The following is a 13,056-nucleotide window of genomic DNA, read 5'->3' as shown; positions in this document are numbered from 1 at the left end:
TACACAGCTTCAACCAAAAGAGAGATCCAAAGTTGGTTTATTTTAATTTAAAATGAGGATTATATTGTTATCTATACCCCAATGAATTGTTCTACTTCTATGTTGAATGGTGGATTGCAAACAGCTTAGAGGTGCGTACCGCCACCTACTGTACATGAGTATGTAGCTCATAATTCCACCTACTATATTCTATTTTTTATTTTTGTGTTATGTAATTATAAAAACAATGCTTTATAAATAACCACATTTTCTTCCCTATCTCCATCTGTCACTAAAATTCATTTAATACTCCAATCTCTCCCCTTTTCCATAATTACTCATCCTCTCTCTTCCAGGTGCATATTTAATGCAATACATCAAAACATGATCCACATTTTCTTTTCTTTCACAACCCTCACATAAATCATTATTTCTCTTCCCTAGTACAAACAAAAACTCATTCAAGTAGGTGTGTCCAGTTCTTAATCTAGTATAAATTATCTCTTCCCTTCTGTTTCTTTCTCCACAATTTTTGTACAATTACAGATTTTTGAACCCTATATAATCTTCTTCCTTTCTTATCTTCATCCCATATCTTTTGCCAAAATTCTGTTTCTTTCTTTTTAATGATTGATTTACCTTCCCCTTTATATCCCAATGAAGCTTTAATTGATGCTTTATATCGTGTGACCTGAAGAGGGCAGCAATGCGCTAATTGTGCATGGGACTGCCGGAAATCGAGAAGAATAGTACAAACTACAAACGCTCCCATTATGCACTGCGGTGCCATGACGTCAGGTCAGCTGACCCTTGCAGTTCCTCGGTGAGAAATGTCGGTGACAACCTGCCGAAGGATGAAGGCTTGTTTTACCTTGACGTTAGCCCTTTGCTGTCTTTTCGCAGCAGGTAGGAAGCGTCCAGTGATAATCATTTGTTATTCATAGTTTCAAGAACAGGTTTATTTCTAGCGCTTCGGCCTCCAGTGTGGGCTCATCTGACAGATCGCGTCCACAGTCATAGTTAGCATTAGCATTTAGCTTTTTCAGTTTTCCCTGTCCTTATCTAACAGTTACAATTAAATTGTAATGCAGGTCATCTAAATGCTAGAGCTTTTAGCAGATTATTTAGCTACGGCTTCACAACGCATCCAGAGAAGGTTTTGCTGTCGCATTTTGCTAAATGCTATAGTAAATATATTAAAATGTGTCTGTTTTTCCCTTTTGAGATTACAATTGTGTCCAATTGAATGTATGTAAGTTATTGCCAATACTGTGTTTTTTTGTTTGTTTTTTTTTAGTTTCTGGTTATTGCTAATTTGCGGGTGCTGTCATGTGACCCATTAGTTCCGCTCAGCTTCCATCTTTGCTGCTGCTCCATGTCACGAGTTTATTTCTCCATCTGAGTTTTACTCACGTCTTTGTACCAAGATTTCACATTAGGCTGCAAACTTTCAGAGCTTTCAGAGGTTTTTTTACTTGTATATTTTTTTCCTCTCGTTACAATCAAAAACTCTAAATTTCTTTATATTTGGTGTTAATCTGGTAGGCTATTACAAAGATATTATGAAGTTAAAGGGAAATATTAAGGTTTTCACATATAAAAGAACAAATAGCATATCTGAAAAGTGTGCTGTTTGTCTCCAGCACCGTTTCTCTAAAGCAGAGATAGACTAATATCAGCTGATCCCTTGATATTTGTAGGTTTGTAATCTTGTCTCAGCCAATGTTTACTGATCCATCAGTGCCCTCAGCATCCATGCCTTAAGACCTTGCTGTCCATTTTAGGTTATTGATTTATTGGTAGTAAATTTTATCTGAAAAAATTTTTTATAAATAAACTGAGACGTATGTCACCTGTTTTTATATATATATATATAATTGAGTGTTTTTTATCATATCAATGGACAGAGAAATGGGTATTCCGGCCTAAAAAGAAAAAATCACCACAACATAATATATTAAACTAACCCGTTTGATATCAGCCTTATAAAAATAAATAAATTTGGTCTATCTCTACTTGAATAATTTCAGCCCATGTGTAATTTTGTGAGTTATTTCCATGCAAACCTAATCGGTAAACCTGTTTTAGCATGCAGGTCTTCAGATATATGGAGAACTTCTGAAACAATTAAGAATGCATAAAAAAAATTAATAAATAACACAAAAATACTTTAATTGATCAAAAACATGACTTGAAATCTGCATATGAGTGCATTGTAAATGCAAAAAAGTTTAGAAAATGGTATTTATTCATAATATTAAGTCAGTTTTTCATTTGAATTCTGTATTTCTTTTTTTTTTTTTTTTTTGCTTGAATATTACAAGTAAATAATCTGTGTTATTTTCCTAACCCTCCTTTTTATTTTTTAAGAAACCTATATATCTCTGAAATCATGTTACCTGTTCATGTGTCTCTGAAACGGCATCACTGCAGCTTCTCACTTCTCAAAAAAATGCCCTACAAATCCTGGTTCAAGCATGGAAATATGGAGAAGTTAAAGATTTTAAATTCTGGGTAGAAATCCTGAAGCAAGAGCAAAACGAATAGTTTAGACCCCATTTCTGATCATGATGTTGTGTTCATTGGAAGGACTTTATTTATTCAGTGATGAATTACAAAATGTTAATTTTGTTGTCTAAAAATGGAGACTCTCCAACGCGTTTTGGTTTTCTGACAAACTGCTACGGATGTATCCCTTTTTTATCTGATTTTATTTTACCTTAAAATCTGTGCAAATCTTAGAGCATTTACAAAGCATGATAACAATTCTTAACGCAGTAGTAAATCTCACTTAAAGCTTTGTAGTATTTTGCAATGAGATCAAAGTATCAACTAACATTGAAGTAAGCTTTATTAGTTTCTGAAAACCTTGTTTTTAAGAAATCTGGTTTTGCTTAGGTTGACAAGCCCCTCTCTGTTCTCCAGGTGTCAGTGGTGACAGCTTTACAGTCCTTCAAGCTCCAGAGTTTGTGTCATTCCAGAAAGGTGACTGGCCAGTTTCTGGAGAAAAAGTCCCTGATGTGGTGGCTCTGACCATGGGCTTCTCTGTTCAAGAGGTATCTCCTTATTTATAAAGAAAAAAATATTGGTTAGGCTTTGTGTTGTTAGGCTACAGACATGTTATCTCAACATATGTCTAACAAATATGGTGACGCTCTGTTTCCGCAGGATCTGCTATGGCCTGGCCTCCAGGCTGGCCCATTGTTCCAGCGTCCCCGGGCTAATGTTTTAGTGGTGGTTAGAGGAGTCGACAGCCTTGCTTTGCCTCAGGCTGTAGCCTCTTATCCCCTGGAAAATGTAAGTTCACCAGATCAAAGCCTACCATCTAATGAGAATACATTTACTCAGTGTGCTGTTGGGCTTGTCCTTTACTAGCCAGTACCCTTCACACTGGACAGCGTTGCAGAGACGGTCCACTCTCTGTTTTCCGAGTACACCCCTGTAGTTCTACAACTAGCCCCAAGTGAGGAGGTAATAAAAAAATAAACAACTTAACAAGAACAGAACAACAAATACATGTAAATATGCTTTTTAAAATGATGTTGAACCTTGTTTTGTCTTTTTCAGCGTCTGTACATGCTTGGTAAAGCTAATGCTGTGTTTGAGGACCTCCCAGTGACCTTACAGCAGATCCGTGCTCGCCTCTCCCAGGACGGCTCTGTACTGACCTCTCTCCCTCTTAACTCCCTGAGCAGAAATTCAGAAGTTAGTGCCTAAAATTCAAAGTCACGTCATCTGCCTTGTTGAATGTTGTCAGATTGTGCAAAAAATGTTATATGAACTTGAAAAAGAGTTTTTACCTCATACTATAATTTTTTCTCTCTTGTTTTCTTTTGCAGGCTGATTTGCTCTTCCTGTCCGAGGTTCAAGTTCTGCATGATATCACTGCTCTGGTGAGTTACCATAGATGTCACAGACCCTCTTTCTCTCCTAGTAATGACTTTAGTTCATCAGGTTTGATTTAGATTATCCCCTCTTAAAGCTCCAGAGGCACAGGCATTTGGCCAAGGACTTCTCCCCTGACCTGTATTCTCTGGAGCTGTCTGGTTTGGAGGAGCTCAGTCGCCTTTACGGCAAAGACTCTCCTCAGTACCGCGATGCCACAGCCATTCTTGCTACTGTGCTCCAGAAGGTAAGAGGGAGATCTGAGGTATTGAAACAACCATCGCATTATCTCAAATTTATTTCAGCGTTACCATTGTCTTTTTTTATCCCAGTTTGGAGAAGACATGTATCGGCTCTATGGTAACCGGGCTGTGGTGGAGGTTGTTACTGTGAAAACCTTTGAAGCTCCTTTGACCAGAAAATCTCGTTCAATCCTGCAATCGAAGCAGATTGTAAGTCTGAAAGGACCCAAACTTAAACTTCTAATAAAGTGTTTTATCATATGTGTTTTGTGACAGCAGAAATGTTCTGTTTTTATTAAGAAAAAAACACTGAACAATTTATAACATCAGACTTAAAAAAAAAATAAAAAAAAAAAAAAGTTTACTTCAGAAAACATGCAAAGCAAAAAAGCTGTCTAAAATTTTAAATGAAATATTGTGGTGCATTAGTAGAAATATTGTGGTGCATTTATGCAATTAAAGGAATTTTATTTATGCTTTTTAAAATAAAAATCCTTTAATTGCATACAAGAAAATCTAATTTCTTGAAATTTCTGGATTTTTATTTATTTTTTTTTTCGATAAACTATTCTAAAGGGCAGTAATTTTTTTTAAAAACACAAAGTCTTTCTACATGGTCATTTATTAATCTAATAATGAATTTGTCATTGCCTGGAGCACCGACTGAGTTCATATAAAGGAGGTGCTGGTTTTGACTGAGAAAGTAAACAAGCCTTATCCACAGATATGTTTTTATTACGAGGCTGTACCTAGCAACTGCCATATAACCAAATTCACTTTATATGTTTACATATGTTTTGTGTGGTTGTTTTTTTCCCCCCCTTCAGAGTAACCCCGACAGCCCTTACAACCTGGCCTATAAGTACAACTTTCAGTACGCTGTGGTCTTCAACATCGTGTTGTGGCTGATGATCGCTCTGGCCCTCGCCGTCATCGCCATTTCTTACAACCTGTGGAATATGGACCCAGGATATGACAGCATCATCTACAGGATGACCAATCAGAAGATCAGAATGGACTGAGACGTGTTGTTGTCTCCTCCTGCTGCTTCCTTAGTGTTCTTCAGTGGATGTTTGTGTTTGCGTGAGGTCTGGTGTAATTAAAAATATCTAATTATCTGTGGTGGCTGAATGAGAAGAAGAGCACAGTACTGAATCACCTTTGAGTTTACAGCACTGATATCATAAAATGGTAATATGAAACGATAACAGAGGAAGTTATGTCAGCATTATCTTAGGATCAACATCATCCTCTAGAATGTGAACTGAATACATCTGGCCTTCCTCTTTTCACCTTCACAGCTCAAATCATTCCTTCCTTTAAATGCTAAAATCTTTTCTCCCTGATGATTGCACGTGTATTTTCTTTATTGTAAAAATGTGTTAAGAAATTAGATTAGTCTGGTTTCTTTTTGTGTTTAGCTGTATGAAAGTGTTAAAGGTTTAAGTTAAAGAGAAGTCTATATGTATATATTGAATATTACAAATACGTGAGAACCTGTGGTGGTGTTTTGTGTGCTTCGTCTCTAAATAACAGGCTGGACTGTGTTGAAGAAAAAAAACATGCATCCCATATGTTTGCTGTTGCAATTCTATAAGAGGTCTGTGAACTGCAATAATTGCTCAAAAATAAATTATTACATGTATCAACTTGTTGTGAATTTAATGTAGCAGTTAAGCAATTATGAAATAAAAATGATTTTCGGTATTACATTTTTACAAATGCACTTCGGGGCCTGCAAACATTTGAGAAAAAAAAAAGCATTAATCTATGGTTGAAACAATCGGATTAATCTATTATAGAAATTATCGCCAACTAATTCAGTAATCGATTAACTGGAGTATAGAGGCTGTAAAACTACCTTTAGGTGAAAGAACAACCCACTTAGAGCAGTAATTATGACAAAATTGTAAAAAGAATTTTGCCAATACGCTCTATCCGGAGCTCCTCAATTGGAAACCTTTTTGTTTCACCTGGTTTAACTTTGTATAAAGTCTTCTTTACGTAACCTTTAGCTATCTGATTATCAACAACAAAAAAAAGAAACTTAATTGAACTTAACTAAATTAATTCGCAAAATAAGTGTTAGTTGCAGACCAACATTCATGATCTCTTTCTGCTAAACATCTACATAAAAATCAAGGTTCATGTTAATATGATAGAATTTAATTGAAAATGTTAAGTTGTTACAATTCAACTATACTTTACAGAGGGATGTAACTTCAGCATTTTCTTGTTTGTGATTATTTTTAGTATGAATTGTAGCATCAGCGGTTGAAGACAATCATGCATTCGGCCACACTGAGGTGTTTTAAAGCACATGTTGCCTTATTAGGAACTATAAGCTTGTCTTCTTCCTGACCATACCACACTGTGGGTTTTTTCTGTGGGATTTAGGTCAGATGAGTTTGTTGGCCATTTAAGCATCAAAGCAGACTATTGGTACCTTTCCAATATACGTAGGAACCAAGTCCTTTTTATAGGGAACAGTTATTGGTATTTAAGTGAAACTTAAAATGTGTGCAGTATTTATAATAATGGGCGATAATAGACTGGCCCCGGTTGCTGGCATGGCCCCTGTGCTGAAAACCACTCTACAAAACTTGAAATATTCAACATATAACTTACATTTGTACATACATTTATCTCTAAAATATGTTTATTTTTGCTTGACTTCATCAGAAAATACTGAAATTGAGGTTAGATAATTTGCCAATGGAATAAGATTATTTACATTTAAAATGGAAAAAAAATTATCCTTGAACTTATTTCAAGTGCATAACTTTTATCTAATTTTTTAATAACAAAATACAAATTATTTTAACAGCCTATCATAATTACAACCTCAAATTAAAGGCAGCTAGACTTTTTGTAATGTTTTAGATCTGTTTTTGTAGTTTAATACTAAATAAATTAATTATCATTATATATGCTGACAGAAGACCGCATTACTAAATCATCCCTTTGACAAGTTTTAATATTTTGTCCCTTTAAATTTACTTTAACCTTAGAAATTGCAGTAAGCTTTAAGCTTGCATTGTCACTTTGTACACACACCGTGCATACAAAATGAAAATAAAAGTTGTCAAAGTCTAAGCTCCAGGATCAATGTTCTCTTCTGTTTGATGAGGATTTTGCATCCTTAGCTTAGCGATTCAATACAAAAAATGGTGCTCTTGCTCTGTTTGTTTGTCTTTCTTTTGTTCAGCGTCCCCATTAAAAAATAAATAAATAAACTGGCCCCACCCTTGCTCTGCTTGTAAACTCTTCCTAGAACCGCCACTGTTCACAGTCATCAAGCGTTTCAGAAATAAACACTTAGAATGTAATAAAAAAATTGTATGGTAATATTATATTATTGAGATACATCAGTAATCAATAGAGCTAGATACCAGATGGAACTTGTGTAATCGCTTATTTGACTTCCATAAAGTCAACAATCCTGATTATGTATCTCCGTATTACAAGCGTATCTCTTTAAATGAGGTTGACTTTGTTTTACGTTGCGTAACGGCTCAGCCAATCACAATTGACCAAGCCCCGCCTCTGTATTGCTCTCAGTCTGTGATTGGTTATATTTCTTCTATAACAATCTATTAATCCTCAGAGATACAGGAAGTCGACATTAGAAAACAGCTGTCCTTACAGAGGGAAACAAGCCGGATAACTGCGATTTACAAGTTTATCGAAACTGCAAACTATAGCAGCTCTGACGAATGGTGTGACTGTTGGTAAAAGGTAAAAACTGCTTATTTATTCAAGTTTAAAAATTGTATAACGACCACACTTAATAGAAAGGTAGTGAAATTATATAAATATATATTTTTCTTGTTAAAAAACATCTATCTATACCCTTTTAAATATTATTTAGATACTAGAATTAATTTTATTTTCATATTATTGTATCTGGCCTAACGTAGATGAAGTCAGTAAATCTTCAGGTGTAGGGTTCAGCTGTACAGATAATAAAACAAGGAAGTGCCCCTTAGCTTTACCAGCTCCTAGATCTTATCTTATTGCTTCTCAGTTTAACATTCGCTCATTTTAAGAGTCGTTTGGGTTTATTTTTGTTTTTAATTTTAGTTTATAGATGTGTTGTAATTGTATTTTATTTGTTTTATATCATTATGTCTTGTTTACAAATAGCTATCAGTTTGTTTTTGTTTTTTAACCATCTGTTGTTAAAATATACATAGAATGACTCAGCTTTTTCTGTCATCTTGAACAATGGTGAACATTGTTTTCCTGTTGCTCATGTGATTTGATTTGTGTTTAAAAAAATGCAATCAGACTGCATTAAAAAAAAATTGCACTAGACCTACAATAAAAGAAACATATTTCAATAAATCATCATTTAAAGCTTTACCGTCATATTTATTGTGTATATTTTTTGCCAGTAAAAATTTTGAGTTATCTGAATGATGTACGTATTCTGTACCATTACTGTTTTTTTTTATGCTGTTAACTATGATCTTTTGTGTGAAAGGCCTCTCTTGTAAATGAGACGCTAGGTCTAAAGAAATGTTCCTGTCTAAATTAAGGGTTAAATAAATACATTTAGAAAGAGAAATAAAAATGAATAAAGAATGTTGGACTCTTACATTCTCAGCTTGCGCCTACGTGGTGAGGAAGATCAGGGCCTCTGTCGCTGACGGCGAGCAAGAGGAAAAACCCATCCAAACACCATGTAGTGCAAAAGGTAAGAAAATAACATGTCATACTGATTATTTAACCTTTGGTATATATGTTTCCATTAAATGAACCTTTTGGAAGTTGGTTAATTCCTAATATAGCATTTTTTTTTTTTAACATACCTGTGCGATTGATGCAAGAGATGTTTTTGTTTTATTCTCTCCTTTACATCTCCTGGTCTTTAAAGATATGTCATCTCTTACTTATCTTTCTCTTGTAGCTCAAAAGAAATCCGACCGGAAGTCGATGAAATCTTCTTCAACTGTTGCCCTGAACCCAAAACATGATGAAGATGTCGGCGTAGGAGCAGCAGCAGCAGGGACTTCCTCAGGGCCAGCTGTGCAAAACTGTGGCTCCTGACGTTAAATTTCTGTCTGGACACTGGAACTGTGGTCAACTCCATTTTGAAATATCAGATGTATATTTGATAGGTTTGATAGAACTGTAATAATTAGATAAATACACAAATAAGATGGTTGATGTTATTTTTGACAAAAATCTAAAAGCTAAATACTTTCCAGTTGTTCAGTTCCCAGTGTCTAGCACAGAATGTCCCATTAGATGTCCCATTAGATGGCCTTTTTCACAGAAGACATTTTGAAAACAAGTGCAACTGTTGACATCAGGGGTGGGGATTGTTTTTTTCCTTTTTGATGTGATGTGGCTTTACCGAAAGTAAATAGGGCATTTAGGTTGATAGAACTGAAAGTGTGTGTGGTTCATCAACGTGTTTCCTGTGAGAAAGGCCTACATTCATGTACTGCAGCGTGTGAGGGCCGGCTCACCAACCTCTGCATCCAGAGGCTGAGCAGGCCTGATGTTCTTGCTGTTACATCAGTAGCCAAAATTATGACTTAAAAGCACTGTTTGGGTAATAATAAATAAAAATTCCAACAAGATGTTCAATAACACTGAGCAAGCATCATGTAAAAGGCAAGAGGACATGAGAAATGTTACCAGATGATAAAAAAGACACATGGCTAACCACCAACCTCATGTTTATAAATATGTCTGGGGTTTTAATTATATCCGGTTTTAATGTCTGTACAATTGATTTCAGACCAAATAAATAAATGCTTTTACTTGATGCATATTTGGAAACAGATCTTAATCCTTGTGTTGCTCATTTCAATTCAATTTTCTAGTGAAGTTTTTATAGATCTACAGATACTCATTTACAAATGCTTTTTTTTTTCTCAAATGTTTGCAGGCCCCGAAGTGCATTTGTAAAAATGTAATACCGAAAATCATTTTTATTTCATAATTGCTTAACTGCTACATTAAATTCACAACAAGTTGATACATGTAATAATTTATTTTTGAGCAATTATTGCAGTTCACAGACCTCTTATAGAATTGCAACAGCAAACATATGGGATGCATGTTTTTTTTCTTCAACACAGTCCAGCCTGTTATTTAGAGACGAAGCACACAAAACACCACCACAGGTTCTCACGTATTTGTAATATTCAATATATACATATAGACTTCTCTTTAACTTAAACCTTTAACACTTTCATACAGCTAAACACAAAAAGAAACCAGACTAATCTAATTTCTTAACACATTTTTACAATAAAGAAAATACACGTGCAATCATCAGGGAGAAAAGATTTTAGCATTTAAAGGAAGGAATGATTTGAGCTGTGAAGGTGAAAAGAGGAAGGCCAGATGTATTCAGTTCACATTCTAGAGGATGATGTTGATCCTAAGATAATGCTGACATAACTTCCTCTGTTATCGTTTCATATTACCATTTTATGATATCAGTGCTGTAAACTCAAAGGTGATTCAGTACTGTGCTCTTCTTCTCATTCAGCCACCACAGATAATTAGATATTTTTAATTACACCAGACCTCACGCAAACACAAACATCCACTGAAGAACACTAAGGAAGCAGCAGGAGGAGACAACAACACGTCTCAGTCCATTCTGATCTTCTGATTGGTCATCCTGTAGATGATGCTGTCATATCCTGGGTCCATATTCCACAGGTTGTAAGAAATGGCGATGACGGCGAGGGCCAGAGCGATCATCAGCCACAACACGATGTTGAAGACCACAGCGTACTGAAAGTTGTACTTATAGGCCAGGTTGTAAGGGCTGTCGGGGTTACTCTGAAGGGGGGGAAAAAAACAACCACACAAAACATATGTAAACATATAAAGTGAATTTGGTTATATGGCAGTTGCTAGGTACAGCCTCGTAATAAAAACATATCTGTGGATAAGGCTTGTTTACTTTCTCAGTCAAAACCAGCACCTCCTTTATATGAACTCAGTCGGTGCTCCAGGCAATGACAAATTCATTATTAGATTAATAAATGACCATGTAGAAAGACTTTGTGTTTTTAAAAAAAATTACTGCCCTTTAGAATAGTTTATCGAAAAAAAAAATAAATAAAAATCCAGAAATTTCAAGAAATTAGATTTTCTTGTATGCAATTAAAGGATTTTTATTTTAAAAAGCATAAATAAAATTCCTTTAATTGCATAAATGCACCACAATATTTCTACTAATGCACCACAATATTTCATTTAAAATTTTAGACAGCTTTTTTGCTTTGCATGTTTTCTGAAGTAAACTTTTTTTTTTTTTTATTTTTTTTTTNTTTTTTTTGTGAAAAGACACTTTAACTTACCTTTTAACTTTATTGGAAGGTAAAGAGTGCTTGTTTTGAGTTGTTTTACAAAAAAGCATTTGTAATGATTTCCCTTAACTTGAATACCACCTTAAGAAATACAAATGTAATAATTTATCCCCAGTAATCACAGGATTAGTAAACAGGGTATTTGTGTGCATGTTGATATTTTAATAAAAACACACCTCTTCTGTAAAGTTTGCAGACAGCTGCTGGCATCACAACAATGTATCTTCTTAGCTGATCATCTCTTACAGCCTAGTGGTCAGTGAGTGAATTGCAAGAGCCACATGACAATATATAATTTTTCAGGTAATACCGGTAAATTAAAAAGTAGGGCTTGGATCTATTCTGCTTTGCTAGGACGCACCGGAAAAAATTACACAAGCTTTTTTTTGACAAAAAGTACATTATTCTTGTTTGTTTGAATACACCTTCAGCTTTAACAAACTTCAAAACCAAGCAGAGGAACAGACTGCATGTAGCAAACAGCCTTGCATCAGCTGTTTTCCCACACCTGATCAAAGTAAGCTTAAGTGTCATGAATGCTGAAAACTATGTAAAATAAACGGAGTCCTTCTGACTATATTTTTTGTTCAGTATTTTGTTCTGAAATCCTCCAGTTTAAATGTGATCGTAGGGGAGTTACTCAGAAGAGCTCCTGTTGTATAAAGGCAGAATTATAGCATGATTTTATTTAGTATTTACTGTATTTTGATTCTTTACTAACTTCTGAGCAACATATTAATGTTGTTGTTTTAATTTGAGATAGGAAGAATAAAATGCCAAAGAACTAAACGCTCAAGTTAAAAAGTTTAAATTAAAGTACTCTTTATTTTATAATTAGTCATTGTGCATTCCACTTTTGGACAGTCATTACTTTTGGCTGAGGGGGGTACACATGGTAAGAAGAATGCCCAAAAGGGGTACACGGTACAAAAAAAGGATGGTGAACACTGTCCTACATGCAGTGATGGGACTAACGGCGTTCAAAGTAACGAGTAATCTTACTAATTACTTTGACTGTAACTATAACGCAGTTTTAATTGCAGACACCCCGTTACTGCGCGTTACTCAGGTCGCACAATGAACATTTTTTTCATGATAGGACTTGTGCGCGCCTTGTCATGAGAGAGGGGAGAATGGCTGATGTATAGTGAGATTCCGTCTGTCAGTTGGGTTGGTGGGTGTTTCCGCTGGCGGGTGTTAACGTACAGCACACACAGCGAGATGGAGAGTGAGGAGGACTCCAGCAGCAAAACAGCGTTTTCCACATACGCAGGCGGCACGATTCACCGCACAAGCGACAGGAAACGCGCATGCTCGCTAAAGGCGCGCAACATTCGCCCTGTGCTCGCGCCACAGGAGAACTATGGAGAGCATGAACGATCAAATGATAGCCTATATGGATGGATGGATACTCTGCCTTTTCAACCTACTGTATTTTTTATTTTAAACATTATTTGATGGCCTTTGTGGCAGGGATGGAGATCCATATTTTATGTCACACACAGAGTATACATCTAGATAGATAGATGATAGATAGATGTTGCAGTATCTATAACAACCCAAACACACAGGATTTCAGAATTAGACATCCCCAGTTATTAATTTCA

At 35.4% G+C, this 13,056-nt stretch overlaps 1 protein-coding gene and 1 long non-coding RNA gene across 2 annotated transcripts; both read left to right on the top strand.

The window, feature by feature from the left end:
* Window positions 1-758: 758 nt before the first annotated feature.
* Window positions 759-5,755, top strand: atp6ap2 (ATPase, H+ transporting, lysosomal accessory protein 2). Its single transcript, XM_015385357.1, has 9 exons — window positions 759-885; window positions 2,905-3,035; window positions 3,148-3,276; window positions 3,355-3,450; window positions 3,547-3,684; window positions 3,819-3,872; window positions 3,962-4,111; window positions 4,197-4,316; window positions 4,934-5,755. The coding sequence occupies exons 1-9, from the start codon at window positions 810-812 to the stop codon at window positions 5,126-5,128; spliced, it is 1,089 nt and encodes a 362-aa protein (XP_015240843.1). The 5' UTR covers window positions 759-809; the 3' UTR covers window positions 5,129-5,755.
* A 1,953-nt stretch (window positions 5,756-7,708) lies between these two features.
* On the top strand, window positions 7,709-9,815 carry LOC107091434. Its single transcript, XR_001481527.1, has 3 exons — window positions 7,709-7,844; window positions 8,716-8,805; window positions 9,019-9,815. It is a non-coding gene; the product is annotated as an uncharacterized LOC107091434 (long non-coding RNA).
* Window positions 9,816-13,056: the final 3,241 nt, after the last annotated feature.

This window comes from Cyprinodon variegatus, unplaced genomic scaffold (genome assembly GCF_000732505.1).
Source record: "Cyprinodon variegatus isolate N-32 unplaced genomic scaffold, C_variegatus-1.0 Scaffold337, whole genome shotgun sequence".
NCBI lineage: Eukaryota > Metazoa > Chordata > Actinopteri > Cyprinodontiformes > Cyprinodontidae > Cyprinodon > Cyprinodon variegatus.
This window is presented reverse-complemented; position numbering and strand designations above follow the sequence as displayed.